This window comes from Arachis duranensis, chromosome 6 (assembly GCF_000817695.3).
Source record: "Arachis duranensis cultivar V14167 chromosome 6, aradu.V14167.gnm2.J7QH, whole genome shotgun sequence".
Classification (NCBI taxonomy): domain Eukaryota; kingdom Viridiplantae; phylum Streptophyta; class Magnoliopsida; order Fabales; family Fabaceae; genus Arachis; species Arachis duranensis.
In genome coordinates this window covers 69,652,437-69,666,147 of record NC_029777.3, presented here as the reverse complement: position 1 = coordinate 69,666,147, position 13,711 = coordinate 69,652,437, and the positions used below count along the sequence as shown (strand labels likewise).

The following is a 13,711-nucleotide window of genomic DNA, read 5'->3' as shown; positions in this document are numbered from 1 at the left end:
CCACCATTTCAACAATAAAAATGTGTCTTCATTAATAAAAATACACACGTGTAACGATTTCGTCCAATTTAATTTTAATATTTAAATAAAAGAATTTACCTCAATCATCCCTGGTTCCTGGTTGCAGCAATACAAATTGAAAAAATTTCTAGAATCCTAACGAAAAAAAGATGGCATAATGCAACAAAAGGAGATGATGAGATTTGGAGCATTATATTAATATGTACTAATTTATTAAATGATTCAGACATAATTATATCTTCTGCATAAATTTTTATGTGTATTTTTGTTTATATATATATATTGCAAGTTATTACTGTAGTAGTAGCTATAGTGGCATAATTATTTTTGTGCAATATATACACATAAGATTTTAAATTCAAACTCTATTATTGTGGTGAGTCAATATTCTCCAAAGTAAATAAATAAAATAAATAAAAATGATGTCAACTTTGAAATTTAAATTTTTTTTTTGACAAATTCTCAACAAAGTCGGCCAATTTTTGGATTTAAATTTTGAATTTTAAATTTAAATTCTTCGAATATAATTTTAAAATTTAAACCTTTTGAAAAATTAAATTTAATAGATTTAATTCAAACATTAAATTTTAAATTTTAGCATTCATCTTTGCGGTTGTATCTATTAGTTTAAAGTAAATATTTTCAACCACGAGTCTATCACTTAGAAAAAAAAAAAGTATATTTTATATTTATAAAATTACATTGACTCAACATTATCAGCTAGATCTCTTTATTAGTCATGTTTTAAGAAACTCCTAGACGATTATCGTTTGGTTTGACTAGGAATACGAGTATAAAAATAATGAAATCTCTCATATTAATAATGTGTATTAAGAATAATTTTAATGGGCTCAATTTTGAATATCATTTTTAATTTTACAGTAATTAAACTAATTATAATTAAAATTTAAGTTGGATATAATTTTTTTAAATGATCCTAATATTAATAAGGAGAGACGGTATTATTTTTAAAATAATCAAAGAAATATTACTATTTGTATAATCTATTAAATAGATATTGTAACATTATAATAAAATTTCAATCAAAATATATTTGTACTTTTATGTTTGTTATTTTATTTTTTATTATCTTCTTCTTTGATAATTTTTTTAATTATTTACAAAATTTTAATTTTTATCCTCATTCAAATGCACAAAATTTTCAATTTTCACACCTACAAAATTTTTATTTTTTCATTGCAAATATTTTTTAAATCCAATGAGCCAAAATTCAAATACTCTGTTTTTTTTTCTCAATTACAAGTCCCATCCAATTTATAAGTTCTATTTTTCACGAATAATCAAAGTTCAATATCACTTCCATTTTTATTTTCTACTTCATTTAATTCAATAGTAAAAGATATGAGTACACAATGCTTAATAAGTTAATAAGTTTAGAGCTTAATATTACCTTGTCTTTGTCATTATTTTATTTATGTAATATTTTAAGTATGTGTGCGTTTTCTTAATATGTAATGTATTTTTTAATGTTGTTATGCTTAATTAGGTAATATTTTAAAATGTATTTTTATTAATATGTAATATCTTTCAAATATGATATATAATTATTATATTTTTAATTTTATATTTTTACATTTAGTTAAATTTTTATAATTTAATTAAAATTATTTGAAATATTAAAAATAATTGAAAGTTTAAATTAAAATAAAACTAAAAATTAAAGTGATAAATCTGAATTTCAAATCAAATTTTATGATATATAATCCTATAAATATGTGATATTTTATAATAGCTAAAATAAAATAAAATTAAAATTAAATATTGAAAATGCTCTAATTATTACTAAATCTTTAACGTACAATTGTATTTCAATTATAACAAATTTGGGACATATCAAGTGAGTTTTCATCCATACAAGAGCTTTTTTTTTTCTCAAAAAAAAAATGTGTATACTTATATTTAGATCAATACTCATAAATTTGTAGGTAGCCATTTACAATATATTACTATTATAATCATCTATTTATTTTTTTATTTGTTAATAATTATTATTGCTATAGTTGTTACTTTTAAGAAGAAAATATTATTTTAGTTTTTAGCATTTTGGTCAAATCTTAATTTAGTCCCTAATATTTTAAATATCTTTTTTTTGTTAAAAAAAATTTAAATAGATTTAATTTTATCTTACCATTAAATTTGACATTAATATTTAATGAAATGAGTGACGTGAATATTAAAAATATTATTAGTTAATAATGATAATCAATGACTAAGAGAAAGAAGGGTTAAATTTTAGCCTCTTTTAATTTGCTTTTAAACTTAGATTCTGTTGAGTTATCTTGAGTAGGAGGCTGAAGATACTTTGTTTTTGTCTCATTGAGGTTGATTCTGAAGTCGGAAGAGTGAGAGTCGAGGCTGCAGAATGGCGTGCGATCGCCGGCAGAATCAAAATCTGCTTTGTTGTCAACAAGATTTTCACTAAGTTCCAAAACGGACACATTAACAATACTTTACGACTACTCTAATAGTGGTCATGGGTTAGAAAAACAGACAGTAAAAATGAGAGTGAAAAAGAACAAATGAAGACTCTTGTTCAAAAGATGAAGAGTTAGTCTTTCTTCTTTTAAAATAACAACGTTTAAAATTCACATACTCCTTAACAACAGTATGAAAAAACGAATATAATTTAAATAAAATCATTCAGGACAAATGTGATTAAAAAAATCATCCAAAAATAAAAATAAAAAACACATAATCTTTTTAGGATATATTTCACTATTACTCCTTACATATCCATTATGTTCCTATTTATGATCATCAAAGACTCTTTTACAATGGTTAAAATCATATTCTATTTTTAAACTCCTAAATCTTATTCGACTATGGATTTGGTTACCTGGTCAATGAGAGGATTATTTTTGCCCATCCTTAAAATATTATAAAGAATATTCCATATTTTATTGTTTAAAATATAAAAGAGTCCTGCATATTTTTTATTTTTTAATATTTTATTCTTCATCCAATCTAACCTCAATATCTCAATTCCTTCTTTATTTTCTATGCTTAGCAAAGAGCTTATAAGGAACAAAGTTCAAAGCCAAGAATTAGCTTGATGGTGTCCCAAAAAAAATATCAAAACAACAAAATTATTGAGTTAAAAAATAATAATATTTTTGATAAAGACAAACATATAATTGATTGAATTTAAAAGCCTAAAAATGTGTTTGATGAGTGCATTATTGTGCAAACCCACATTAATTGTTTAATGGCAAAAAAGTTAGCCGATTGTTGGTGATATAAGTACATATTAGTGTTTGACTTAATTAACAATATGGACCAAGTCTACAACATTCCAAACAAGCCTCAAGAAAGCCACTCAATGCTAGAAAGAAATGAAGCTGCTGCATCATCAGTCATCACAGATAGATGACATAAAATTAAAAATATTTTATATTTGGCACCAAATCAATTGCTTCAAAATAAGATGGAGGAAAAGGATTAAACTTGGAGCCAAAATGATTCTGATTTGATTAGTACAATAAGAACAACGTGCTACTAAAAGGAAGAAAAGGGGACAAAATGGACACCAAACTAAGATTATCTTCGGTAGAAAATTCATTTCAGTTGCTGTTTATGGCTCACCTGTCATAAAAAGTAACTCCACATCAGCTTTTGCGTTATAAACAGTAAATAGGAACTCAAAACATTTATCTCTTCTCCATTAGAAGGAACTAATTTTAGTCCCTATTATGGTCCCACTTAATTAATTAATTAAAATACTTGAAATTAATATAATTGATTTTTTTTAATAATGTAATTTAAATTTTTAAATTTAAAAATAATTCACTATTAAAAGATATTAATATTAAATAAATTCATATATAACAATAATACACAATATATAATTCGGGATTACACTAATTTGTAAAACTACTTAATACAAAGAAAAACATAATTATGCTCTATAGTTGACGACAAGCATTGTGAAATTGCCATATGTGTTCAATCAAGTCCTCTTTCAATTGTCTATGCTGCTGCCTATTTTGAAGTTGGGCATTTCTTTGGAGAAATTGATGGTATGGTGCAAAATCTTCTTCTCCCAACTGATGTTGTGATAAGCCATTTTCGACATCATCATACTCTAAGCCTTGAGCAAAATTTCCTGCATAAGTGTCTCTTTCATCCTCAACAATCATATTATGCAATATAATATAAGCTCTCATTATGTTGGCAAGCTTCTTCTTTTTCCAAAAATGAGCTGGACCACGTATAATTGCAAAGTGTGCTTGCAATACTCCGAATGCTCGTTCCACATCTTTTCTTTGCCCTTCTTGGTATTGTGCAAATAACTTGCGTTTTTTCCCTTGTGGCTTTGAGATTGATTTGACAAATGTGACCCATTCAGGATAAATACCATCTGCTAATTAGTATCCCATAGTATAATTATTACCATTAATAGTATAATTTACCTCCAACGATCTAACACGTTGATATCGTTATTTGAACCAAAAACTCCAAAGAATGTATGCCATATCCTAAGGTCTGAAGATGCTACAACCTCAAGTACTATGGTTGCAACCCCACGATAGCCACTCATGTACATACCTTTCCATGCCTTCGGACAATTTTTTCATTGCCAATGCATGCAGTCAATGCTACCCAACATGCTAGGGAAGCCACGACCATCCGCCATTTGTAGCAGGCGTTGTATGTCATTTGGATTGGATTTTCGCAAGTATTTATCCTCGAACACCGAAATGACACCTTCAACAAATTTTTTCAAGCATTCAATTGTAGTGATCTCGCCTATGCACACATAATCATCAACAGCATTAGCTGCTACGCCATATGCTAACATCCATATCACAGCGGTACATTTCTGGAGTGGCGACAAGCCTCTTCTTCCAGTTGCATCAACCCTCTGTTGGAAATACGAATAGACGTTTGGGAGAGTGTCTACTATCCGAAGGAACACATGTCTTCTCATTTGAAATCTCCGTCGAAAAATGTCAGCATTATACACCGGTTCATCTGCAAAGTAGTCTTAGAAAAGGCGATCATGTCTTGCTTCTCGATCTCTGTTGATCCATCTACGAGTAATTGGGATAGAACTTCTATCGATATTTTCTTCTTCTGAATCTTCGAGTAAACACTCATCGAACCAATTATCTATGAGTGTGTTATCTTGCCGTCTTCTTTTGCCATACAAAGCCTCATTAAACATATCATCAAAATTTCTAGCCATATTTAGAAATGTAATTTTTAGTTCTCTTTCGAGGTGAGAAACAAGAGTTGAAGTGGAGTTGCGGAGTCATTGATAGTTGATATTTATAAGTGTGTTGGCAATAAGTACCTTAACGGCTAGGTAACGACTAGTTTTGCAACGGCTAGTTTTGCAACGACTACTTAACGGCTAGTTTTGCAATGGCCACTTTCATGAACAATAAGGGCACAATAATATTGACTAATTTAAAAACTTACATCAGAAATAAATAAAACAAACTACATCACATACCAGTAATACTCAGTAAAAATAAGAACATACTACATACCTCTACGAATACAAGGAACCATTAAGTAAACCACTTGGCGATTATTTTCTCGCATGCAATCTCATGAAGAGCTCGTTGTTTTTCACTCATTGAAGACGTGTTAGCATTAAGTATTTGCATATCCATCTCCCTTTTCCTTTCCTTAGCCATCCTTTCCATTTCCCTTTCTTTTGCTTTTATCTCCATTTCTTTAATATACCTCTGAATTTGTAATTCTTGTTCTTTCATTGCCGCTTGAGCTTGTAATTCTTGTTCTTTCATTGCCGCTTGAATTTGTAACTCCTTCTCTTTGATAGCCATAATCTTTGCTCTATGTTCCTTCTCCTCTTCTCTTCATTTTTCCCTATCCATTAGTTCCTTTTCTCTAACATTCTTAATATCTTCCATGAGAGATAATTTTTTAACAACCGATAATTTTCTTTCGCTAAAATTTTCAGACATTTGTGCTTTTCCCTTACCTTTTCGCTTGCTCTTCTTTGATCCTTGTGGGCGAACGGGAGAGTCCACACTGGGCTCGTCAGCCAACGGTGTTTCTGGGTTTGATGAGGATGAGTATGCTCCAGTTGCACTAACCTTGGTTCTCTTTGAGCCGCCATTCTGTGTAGGTAGTTGGCTTCTCCATTTTTGCTCCAACCGAAGCATGTTCTAATGCCTCTCAAAAGTGAATTTTTGACCATAATTTGTGGAATAAAGTTTATAAGCGAACTCCTTTATATCATCATGTTCGAACCACTCCTTATGTTTCGACTAGCTTGATCGTAGCAACCAGCAAATTGTGCAACAGCCTTGTTGATCTTATACCATAGTTTCTTACATGCAACTACCCCCTTGTCATGTCGGAGCAATATTCTACACAGTAGCTATGAATTCGACTCCAAAATATTTTCCCATTTTGATCGGTGCCAACTACAGGGTCAGTTGTGATGGTTTCAGTGGCTAAGAGAAGGGGGGTTGAATCTTAGTCCCCTTTTCTGCTTGAATACACTTTCTAGTCTTTGAGGAGACTTTTTTGTTTTTGTCTCGTCCCTAACCACGAGATTTTTTACTTTTGTCTCATCACTTGGCACGAGACATTTTTTATTTTAGTTCCTGTGCAGCAGAAACAGAAATGAAGAAGTAGAGAGAGAAGATTAAACCCAGATATATCCTGGTTCAACTGCTAAGTGCAATGCAGCCTACATCCAGTCTTCATCACAACAATGATGGAATTTCACTATAATAATCCAGATTACACATTTGTAAAGTGCTAACCCAACTTACAAGGGAATTCCCACAGAATCATGAAACATAACATAGACGTACAAAGGAACTCTAAGACATCTATGGCTTTTTCTTTTAATTTTGCACTCTCTGCCTTTTTCCGCTCTATGACTTTTTCATACAAACCTCACTGTTTGCCTTTTTCCATGAGACTCAAGATATGACAAAATTAAACAGAAAATTACAAAATAGAAAACATTGAAGGAGAAGAACTTCTGTTAGCTTGGGTAGCTATAAGAACTCTGCACTTACTCTCCTTGCTTCAAACCATGGCTGTTCACCCTTTTTATAGAAGAGTGAAGCCTCCACAGTTGAAACCAAACAAACCAAGCTTAACTTCTTCTCCATGCAGAATAAACCGGTTCGGCCAGAAAGAGAGAAGAGGTAACTCACGCATAACCAACATGCAAATACCTCTAGTCCTTCCTTGCTCATCACCCTTCATCAATCTGAACGCTCCATCCTTGGCTTGCTCCCCAAGATGGATTTCTGGCCCTTGATGCTTCATGATGATGATGGCTTCATCTGCTCCAATCTCTGCCTCCTCCATCACTTCGCCACTCTAGCTACTTCCTGTGGTGGTTAAGCAGAATCAAAGACAAGCCATGTCTCCAAAGATCTTTCTTGCTGGCCGAATATTCATCAACCATTTTTGGTATGAAGAAGCCAAGATCTCATCACAGAATCTTACCATAAGTGATGCAGATCTTAGCCACAGCATACTTTTCTTTTGTTATGTTTTCTTGCCATCATTAGTTCGATGGTCTTGAAGCATGCATCTTCTTCTTTCTTTTGGTTGTTGAACATTGCTTCCATTGTTTCTTGGACAATGACCGAAGCAAAGAAAGAAAGAGATGAGAGAGAGAATAGAAAATCTTGGAAGAAAAGCATTTTAGTGGGTTTAACCAATTAATTGGTAAAAGTTGCTTTTACTTCTCTTAGAGTGGTGTGTAGCAAGAATCATAATGATTCCCATCAAATCAAAGTCAAATTCTCTCTCATAGTTCCCATGCAATAAATGGTAATTTAATGAATTTGAAATCCATCACATGGTTGGAATTGAGATCCGTTGGAAGGCATAGGCAAATATCAACATTTGCTTTCCTGATGAAGTATATTTCGGATCATGCATGAGGAATATTCATCAAAACTAAATTGGGCTTGGTAGAGACAAAATTCAATTTGACCCAATAAAGTTTTGATTCATTCAAATTAATTGGGCTTATGGAAATTTTTAATTTCTGGCCCAAATGATAAAACCTTTTCAGCCAACAATCACCAAATAAGAATTACATAGGGCTGAATTTTAATTTATTGGGCTTGGGATCTCTCTATTTATTTCGGCCCAATTAAAAACCTGCATCACAAAATTATTAATTAACATATGTTAAATGAAGATCAAATTAATAATTTTGCAATTAAATATTTCAATAATGTTTGTTCATCACAAATATTAATTTGGAGTTTTTCAAACTCATCAATCTCCCCCTTGATGACAAACATTATTAAAATTGAAATGGAAAGAAATTGAAAGATTTGAGTACGAGTACTCCCTTTGAAGATTGAATTTCTCCCCCTTTCAAATTATCACATGGCTCCCCCTTGATGTATGCTATTTTTCCAAGGGAAGCACTAACCTGTGACATTTAAATCAAGCTTCAATTAACAATGTTATTTAGCATATTATGTGATGCTAAATGCTTGATCTATGAGCAATTTAAATTGATAATCAAAACTTATTTGACATCATAAACTTATTTTCTGCTCAATGCTCACAACATAATCAAACAGAAATAATTTTTGCTGTTCAAATTGGTTTAAAAAATATTTTTCAACAAATCAGAGCAATCATAGTTATGGTAGGAAAAATATTTTTCAAGCAAGATATAATCTTTTCAAACACAGCAACTATTCCCATTAAGAATTAAGAAAAACTACCAAAAATAAATCCAACATTAAGCATGTATTTTATCAAGGTAATTCAAATGTATCATAAACACAGTATGCACATTTTACCAAGATAAAAATCAAATGATGGCAGCAATATTCAAAGCAGTAAGCACAGTAAGCACATTTTAAAAAATCAAATGATGGCAGCAATATTCAAAGCAGTTGCATCACAATAAAAACAGATACTTCAAGCATCAATCCTATTTAACAGGAATGATCATGAATTCTCAAGAGAGAATTTCAATTCCTGTTTTCCAATTTTAATTTTTTATTTTTCTACCCCTTTTGTCATCAAAGGGTCACCTGCAAACAATTGTGATATAGCAAGCAAACTATTCAAAATATAGTCAAACACAGCAGAGTATCACAGGGTATCTCAGAGTTATAAGAGTTTCCAACCCAACAAAATAAAGTACTAGATTGAGCCTACTTAAGCCAATATCCTAAACCTTAAAACATAACATTAATCATCAGACAAATTGAGATCAGAGTCTCCAACATCTTCTTCACTGGCAACTCCCAGATCCTTCTCCAAGTTTGCCAGCATCAGACCCACTCTCTCTTTACATCTCCCCCAAGCCCGTTCATTTTCATAGGCTAGCTTGCGAGTAGCCCTATGAAATTGAACCATGAGTGTAGACATATTGGAGAATTCGGTGAGGATTTCTCTTATGGATTCGGTTGCTTTGGAGGATTCAAACTGACTTTCAAGGTCGCTGTCCATTGGCATTGATTTCTTTCTCTTGGTTCCTTTTACAACATCACCACCTTTGATCATAGAAAATTTGTTCTCCACAGCCTCATTTGTTAAATCTACCTTATAGTACTCAAAAATACACGTGAAAAACATTCCATAAGGTAAATTAGCCTTTTTGGTACTTCTTACATACTTCCACATATGTCTAATCATGAGATAAGCAAATGAAATAGGAGAAGAAGTAACAAGGGCAAAAATTATTAAAGAATCAGATACTGTTACCCTATTGTGAGAACCACTTTGTGGGGTTAAAATGTGAGTAATGATGCGGTGCAGTAGTGAGTTGGTTGGTCCAAGAGCCTTGTGAGTAGGAACTGTGCCGTCTAATCCAGACATGTTTGCACAGATATGAGAGAGAACTTGCTTGTAAGTAAGCCCAATATGTTCATCCCATTTGTCACTCATGTATACCCTCGGTCCTTCATCCGTGTAGCCAAGGGCAGCACTGATGGTTTCAGTGTTCAGAGTGATATGCACACGTTTCACATAGGAGTAAAGACTACCATCAATCAGTCTGAGATTTGCATAAAATTGCCTAACCAATTTTGGATAAACCATTTTATGAGTGTGGAGCAATGGGGACCATTTGATGTTGTCAAACAGAGGTTGCAAGACGATTCCTTTGGCTGCCAGTTGCTCAAGATTCACCAAATATGAGGGACAGATATGCCTTTTTTCCAAAACCTCTTGATGGAATTCATAGAATGCACATGTCAAGAATCTGGATGGATCATAGTGAGAATGTGGCTTGTGAAATTTGTTCTTGAATTCCAGTGACTCAAGATTTGCTGGTTCCCTGGTTTCATGCAACACGAAACCTTTGGGCTTCTGAGAGCTTCTGCCTGATGTGTGTGGTGTAGCCTTCTTTGGTGAACGTGGCGGTGGTGAAGGAACGGGTGAGGTGTGAGATGATTCTTCCTCAACACTGGGCTCCTTGTTTTTGCCACGGCCAGAGCTTTTGTGAGCAATCTTCTTTCTCATGGTGGGTGTTTGTTTGGTAGATTGAGAGGGAGAGGATGAAGATATAGAGTGAATGTGAATATGTGTGTGTGATTGTGGAGTGAACTGTTTTTGAGAGAGATGGATTCTTCCACTTTTTCTTGATGCAGTTTTCTTTTTCATTATGTGAAGAGAGACAATGAGGGTGGAAGAAGAAGGGATGGCCAAAGGTGGAAAGTGGAGGGAGGTTAAGGAAGCAATAAATGTTGATTGGAGAGAGATAGTGGGGGGTGGTTAATGGTCATCATGCGTGGTTATTAACCAAGGCAGTTTCCCAAGGATTTGAAAAGGTGGTTCCTTGAATCAAGGGATTAGTTGAAAAAGAAAGATTTGATTTGACATTATCCCTTTTTCAACTAGATATGATAGGACAACTTTGAGATTTGATTTTCAAAAGGGTAAGTAACTAACAAAACGGTCAGAGATGGGTCAAAGAGATTTTGTGGGGCCCATTGAAATTTATTTCTGCGCAGTCTCCCCCTTAATCATAGCTCTCCCATCATGCATTTATTTTTATCTCGTCCATTCAGATGCGGATATATATTCAGCTTCAGCTGTGGATAGAGCCACTGTGGCTTGTTTTTTGCTTGACCACATGTTAAGTGAGCTTCCAAGGAAGCAACACATGCCGGAAGTGCTCCTTCTATCCACTCTATCTCCCGCATAATCTGCATCACAAAACCCTACTGCACAAAAATCATCAAATTTTGGATACCATAAGCCATAATCACATGTTCCCTTAATGTATCTAATGATGCACTTAACAGCCGAAAGATGGGATTCTTTTGGGTGAGATTGAAATCTTGAACATACACCCACACTTTGAACAATATCCGGTCTAGAGGATGTAAGATACATTAGTGAACCAATCATTCCCCTATACCGTGTTTCATCCACATCTTTGCCATCATCATCTTTTTCAAGTTTATTATTTGGATGCATTGGTGTTCCATTGGTTTAGAATTTTCTAGGTCAAACTTTTTGATAAGTTCTTTTGCATACTTTCCTTGGTGAATAAAAGTACCACTAGGAGTTTGTTTAATTTGGAGGCCAAGAAAGAAAGTTAGCTCTCCCATTAAACTCATCTAAAACTTACTAGTCATGAGTTTTTCAAACTCTTCACACAAGGACTCATTGGCCGATCCAAACACAATATCATCCACATAAACTTGAACAAGAAGGATGTCATCATTAGAAACTTTAATAAATAAAGTCGTGTCCGTGGTACCCCTTTGAAATTGATTTTCTAATAAGAAGGCACTAAGCCTTTCATACCAAGCTCTTGGAGCTTGCCTAAGGCCATAAAGAGCCTTTGAAAGTTTGAAAACATGATTTGAAAAATCTTTATGTTCAAAACCGGGAGGTTGGGCCACATACACTTCTCTATCAATAAAGCCATTAAGGAAAGCACATTTGACATCCATTTGAAACATTTTGAAACCTTGTGGGCAGCATAGGCAAGAAGCAACCTAATTGCTTCCATTCTAGCTACCGGAGCAAAAGACTCATCAAAATCAATACCCTCTTCTTGATCGTAACCTTGAGCCACTAATCTAGCCTTGTTACGAACAACTTGTCCATCTTCACCAAGTTTATTTTTAAAAACCCATTTAGTACCCGTTACTTTCTTACCATCCGGATGGGATACTAGTGTCCAAACCTCATTCTTGTCAAATTGAGCAAGCTCTTCTTGCATTGCTTTAACCCATGATGGGTCTTTAAGAGCTTGTTTGACATTGTTGGGCTCCATTTGTGACAAGAGGGCAAGATTGCTAGGTTCGGTTTGCCTTTTGGTGGAGGATCTTGTGGTTACACCTTGAGAGGGATCACCAATGATGAAGTCATGAGGATAACCCCTCATGGATTTCCATTCTCTAGGCTTTCGGACAGGTGTTGAGCTTTGATGAACTTTTGGTGGTCTCACTGTTTCAGTTTCTCGTGTCTGCTCAGGAGACAAAATGGAAGTTTCTCCTTCGATCTGACGAGATAAAACCGGGCTGGCAGATTCTTCAATTTGGGTAGACTTGGGATTTTCTTTGCTTGTTCCAGCTCCTTCACAATCTGAATCACTCTCTATCACAGTACTGGGAATTGAGTTAGAATAAAAAAAGTAACATGTATGGATTCTTCTATGGTTCTATGTTCTTTAAGGTAAATTCTATAGGCTTTGCTAGTGATGGAATATCCAACAAACATTCCTTCATAAGATTTTGGATCAAACTTACCAAGTTTTTCTTTGTTGTTAAGTACAAAACATTTGCATCCAAAAACATGAAAGTACTTAAGATTTGGTGGGGTTCCTTTCCATATCTCATAAGGAGTTCTTTTCAACCCTTTTCTAATTATTGTCCTATTCAAAATATAACATGCTGTATTTACAGCTTCAGCCCATAGAAATTTAGGAACCTCATTCTCACATAACATGGCCCTAGTCATTTCTTGAAGGTTTCTATTCCTTCTTTCAATAACCCCATTTTGTTGAGGTGTTCTAGGGCATAAAAAATTATGAGAAATTCCAAAGTCATCACAGAATTTTTCAAAGTCTTGGTTTTCAAATTCTTTTCCGTGATCACTTCTCAAATGAGCTACTTTTAAATCTTTTTCATTTTGAATTTTCTTGCAAAGGGTTGAGAAAGCATGAAAAGCATCATTTTTATGAGAAAGAAAAAGTACCCAACCAAATCTAGAGTAATCATCTACCACTACCAAACCATAGTGTTTACCTCCTAGACTTTGTGTTCTAGTTGGACCAAAAAGATCAATGTGTAACATCTCTAATGGTATTTTGGTTTAAAAGAGGATTTGACTTGTTTGCCTAATTGACAAGCATCACAAGCAAGATCCTTATCAAATTTAATTTTAGGAATTCTTCTAACCAGATTTTTCTTCACTAGCTTAGAAATTTGGTACATGCTAGTATGACCCAACTTTCTATGCCATAGCCATTTTTCAGATTCAAGAGATGTAAAACATGTTACATTTTGTTCTTTCAAGTCCTCAAGAGTTAATCCATACACATTGTTGCATCTCTTAGCTTAAAAAAGAATATCCCTAGTTTTTTCACAAACAACCAAGCACACAAATTTTCTAAAAATTACTTCAAATCCTAAATCACACAATTGACTTACACTAAGTAAATTGTGTTTCAAACCATTGACAAGAAGAACATCATTTATACAAGATGAAAAGTTTTTACCAACTTTTTCAACAA

The 13,711-nt window shown here is 33.2% G+C and overlaps 2 protein-coding genes across 2 annotated transcripts; both read right to left on the bottom strand.

Annotated features, from left to right (window-relative positions):
• Positions 1 to 3,944: 3,944 nt before the first annotated feature.
• Positions 3,945 to 4,579, bottom strand: LOC107494009 (uncharacterized). Its single transcript, XM_016115046.1, has 2 exons — positions 4,459 to 4,579; positions 3,945 to 4,399 (listed from the first exon to the last, which is right to left on the bottom strand). The coding sequence occupies exons 1-2, from the start codon at positions 4,577 to 4,579 to the stop codon at positions 3,945 to 3,947; spliced, it is 576 nt and encodes a 191-aa protein (XP_015970532.1).
• A 33-nt stretch (positions 4,580 to 4,612) lies between these two features.
• On the bottom strand, positions 4,613 to 5,227 carry LOC107494008 (uncharacterized). Its single transcript, XM_016115044.1, has 2 exons — positions 5,095 to 5,227; positions 4,613 to 5,013 (listed from the first exon to the last, which is right to left on the bottom strand). Exons 1-2 carry the CDS (start codon positions 5,225 to 5,227, stop codon positions 4,613 to 4,615), a joined length of 534 nt encoding a protein of 177 aa, XP_015970530.1.
• Between the last annotated feature and the right edge of the window lie 8,484 nt (positions 5,228 to 13,711).

What these genes read in the sequence shown, in the direction of transcription:
- LOC107494008 (XM_016115044.1), bottom strand. Translation starts at nt 5,227, where the DNA reads ATGGCTAGAAATTTTGATGATATGTTTAATGAGGCTTTGTATGGCAAA. An exon ending in AGAAGAAAATATCGATAGAA is followed by an intron (nt 5,014 to 5,094) that starts GTTCTATCCCAA and finishes ACTACTTTGCAG; the next exon opens with ATGAACCGGTGTATAATGCT.
- LOC107494009 (XM_016115046.1), bottom strand. Translation starts at nt 4,579, where the DNA reads ATGAGTGGCTATCGTGGGGTTGCAACCATAGTACTTGAGGTTGTAGCA. An exon ending in CGATATCAACGTGTTAGATC is followed by an intron (nt 4,400 to 4,458) that starts GTTGGAGGTAAA and finishes ACTAATTAGCAG; the next exon opens with ATGGTATTTATCCTGAATGG.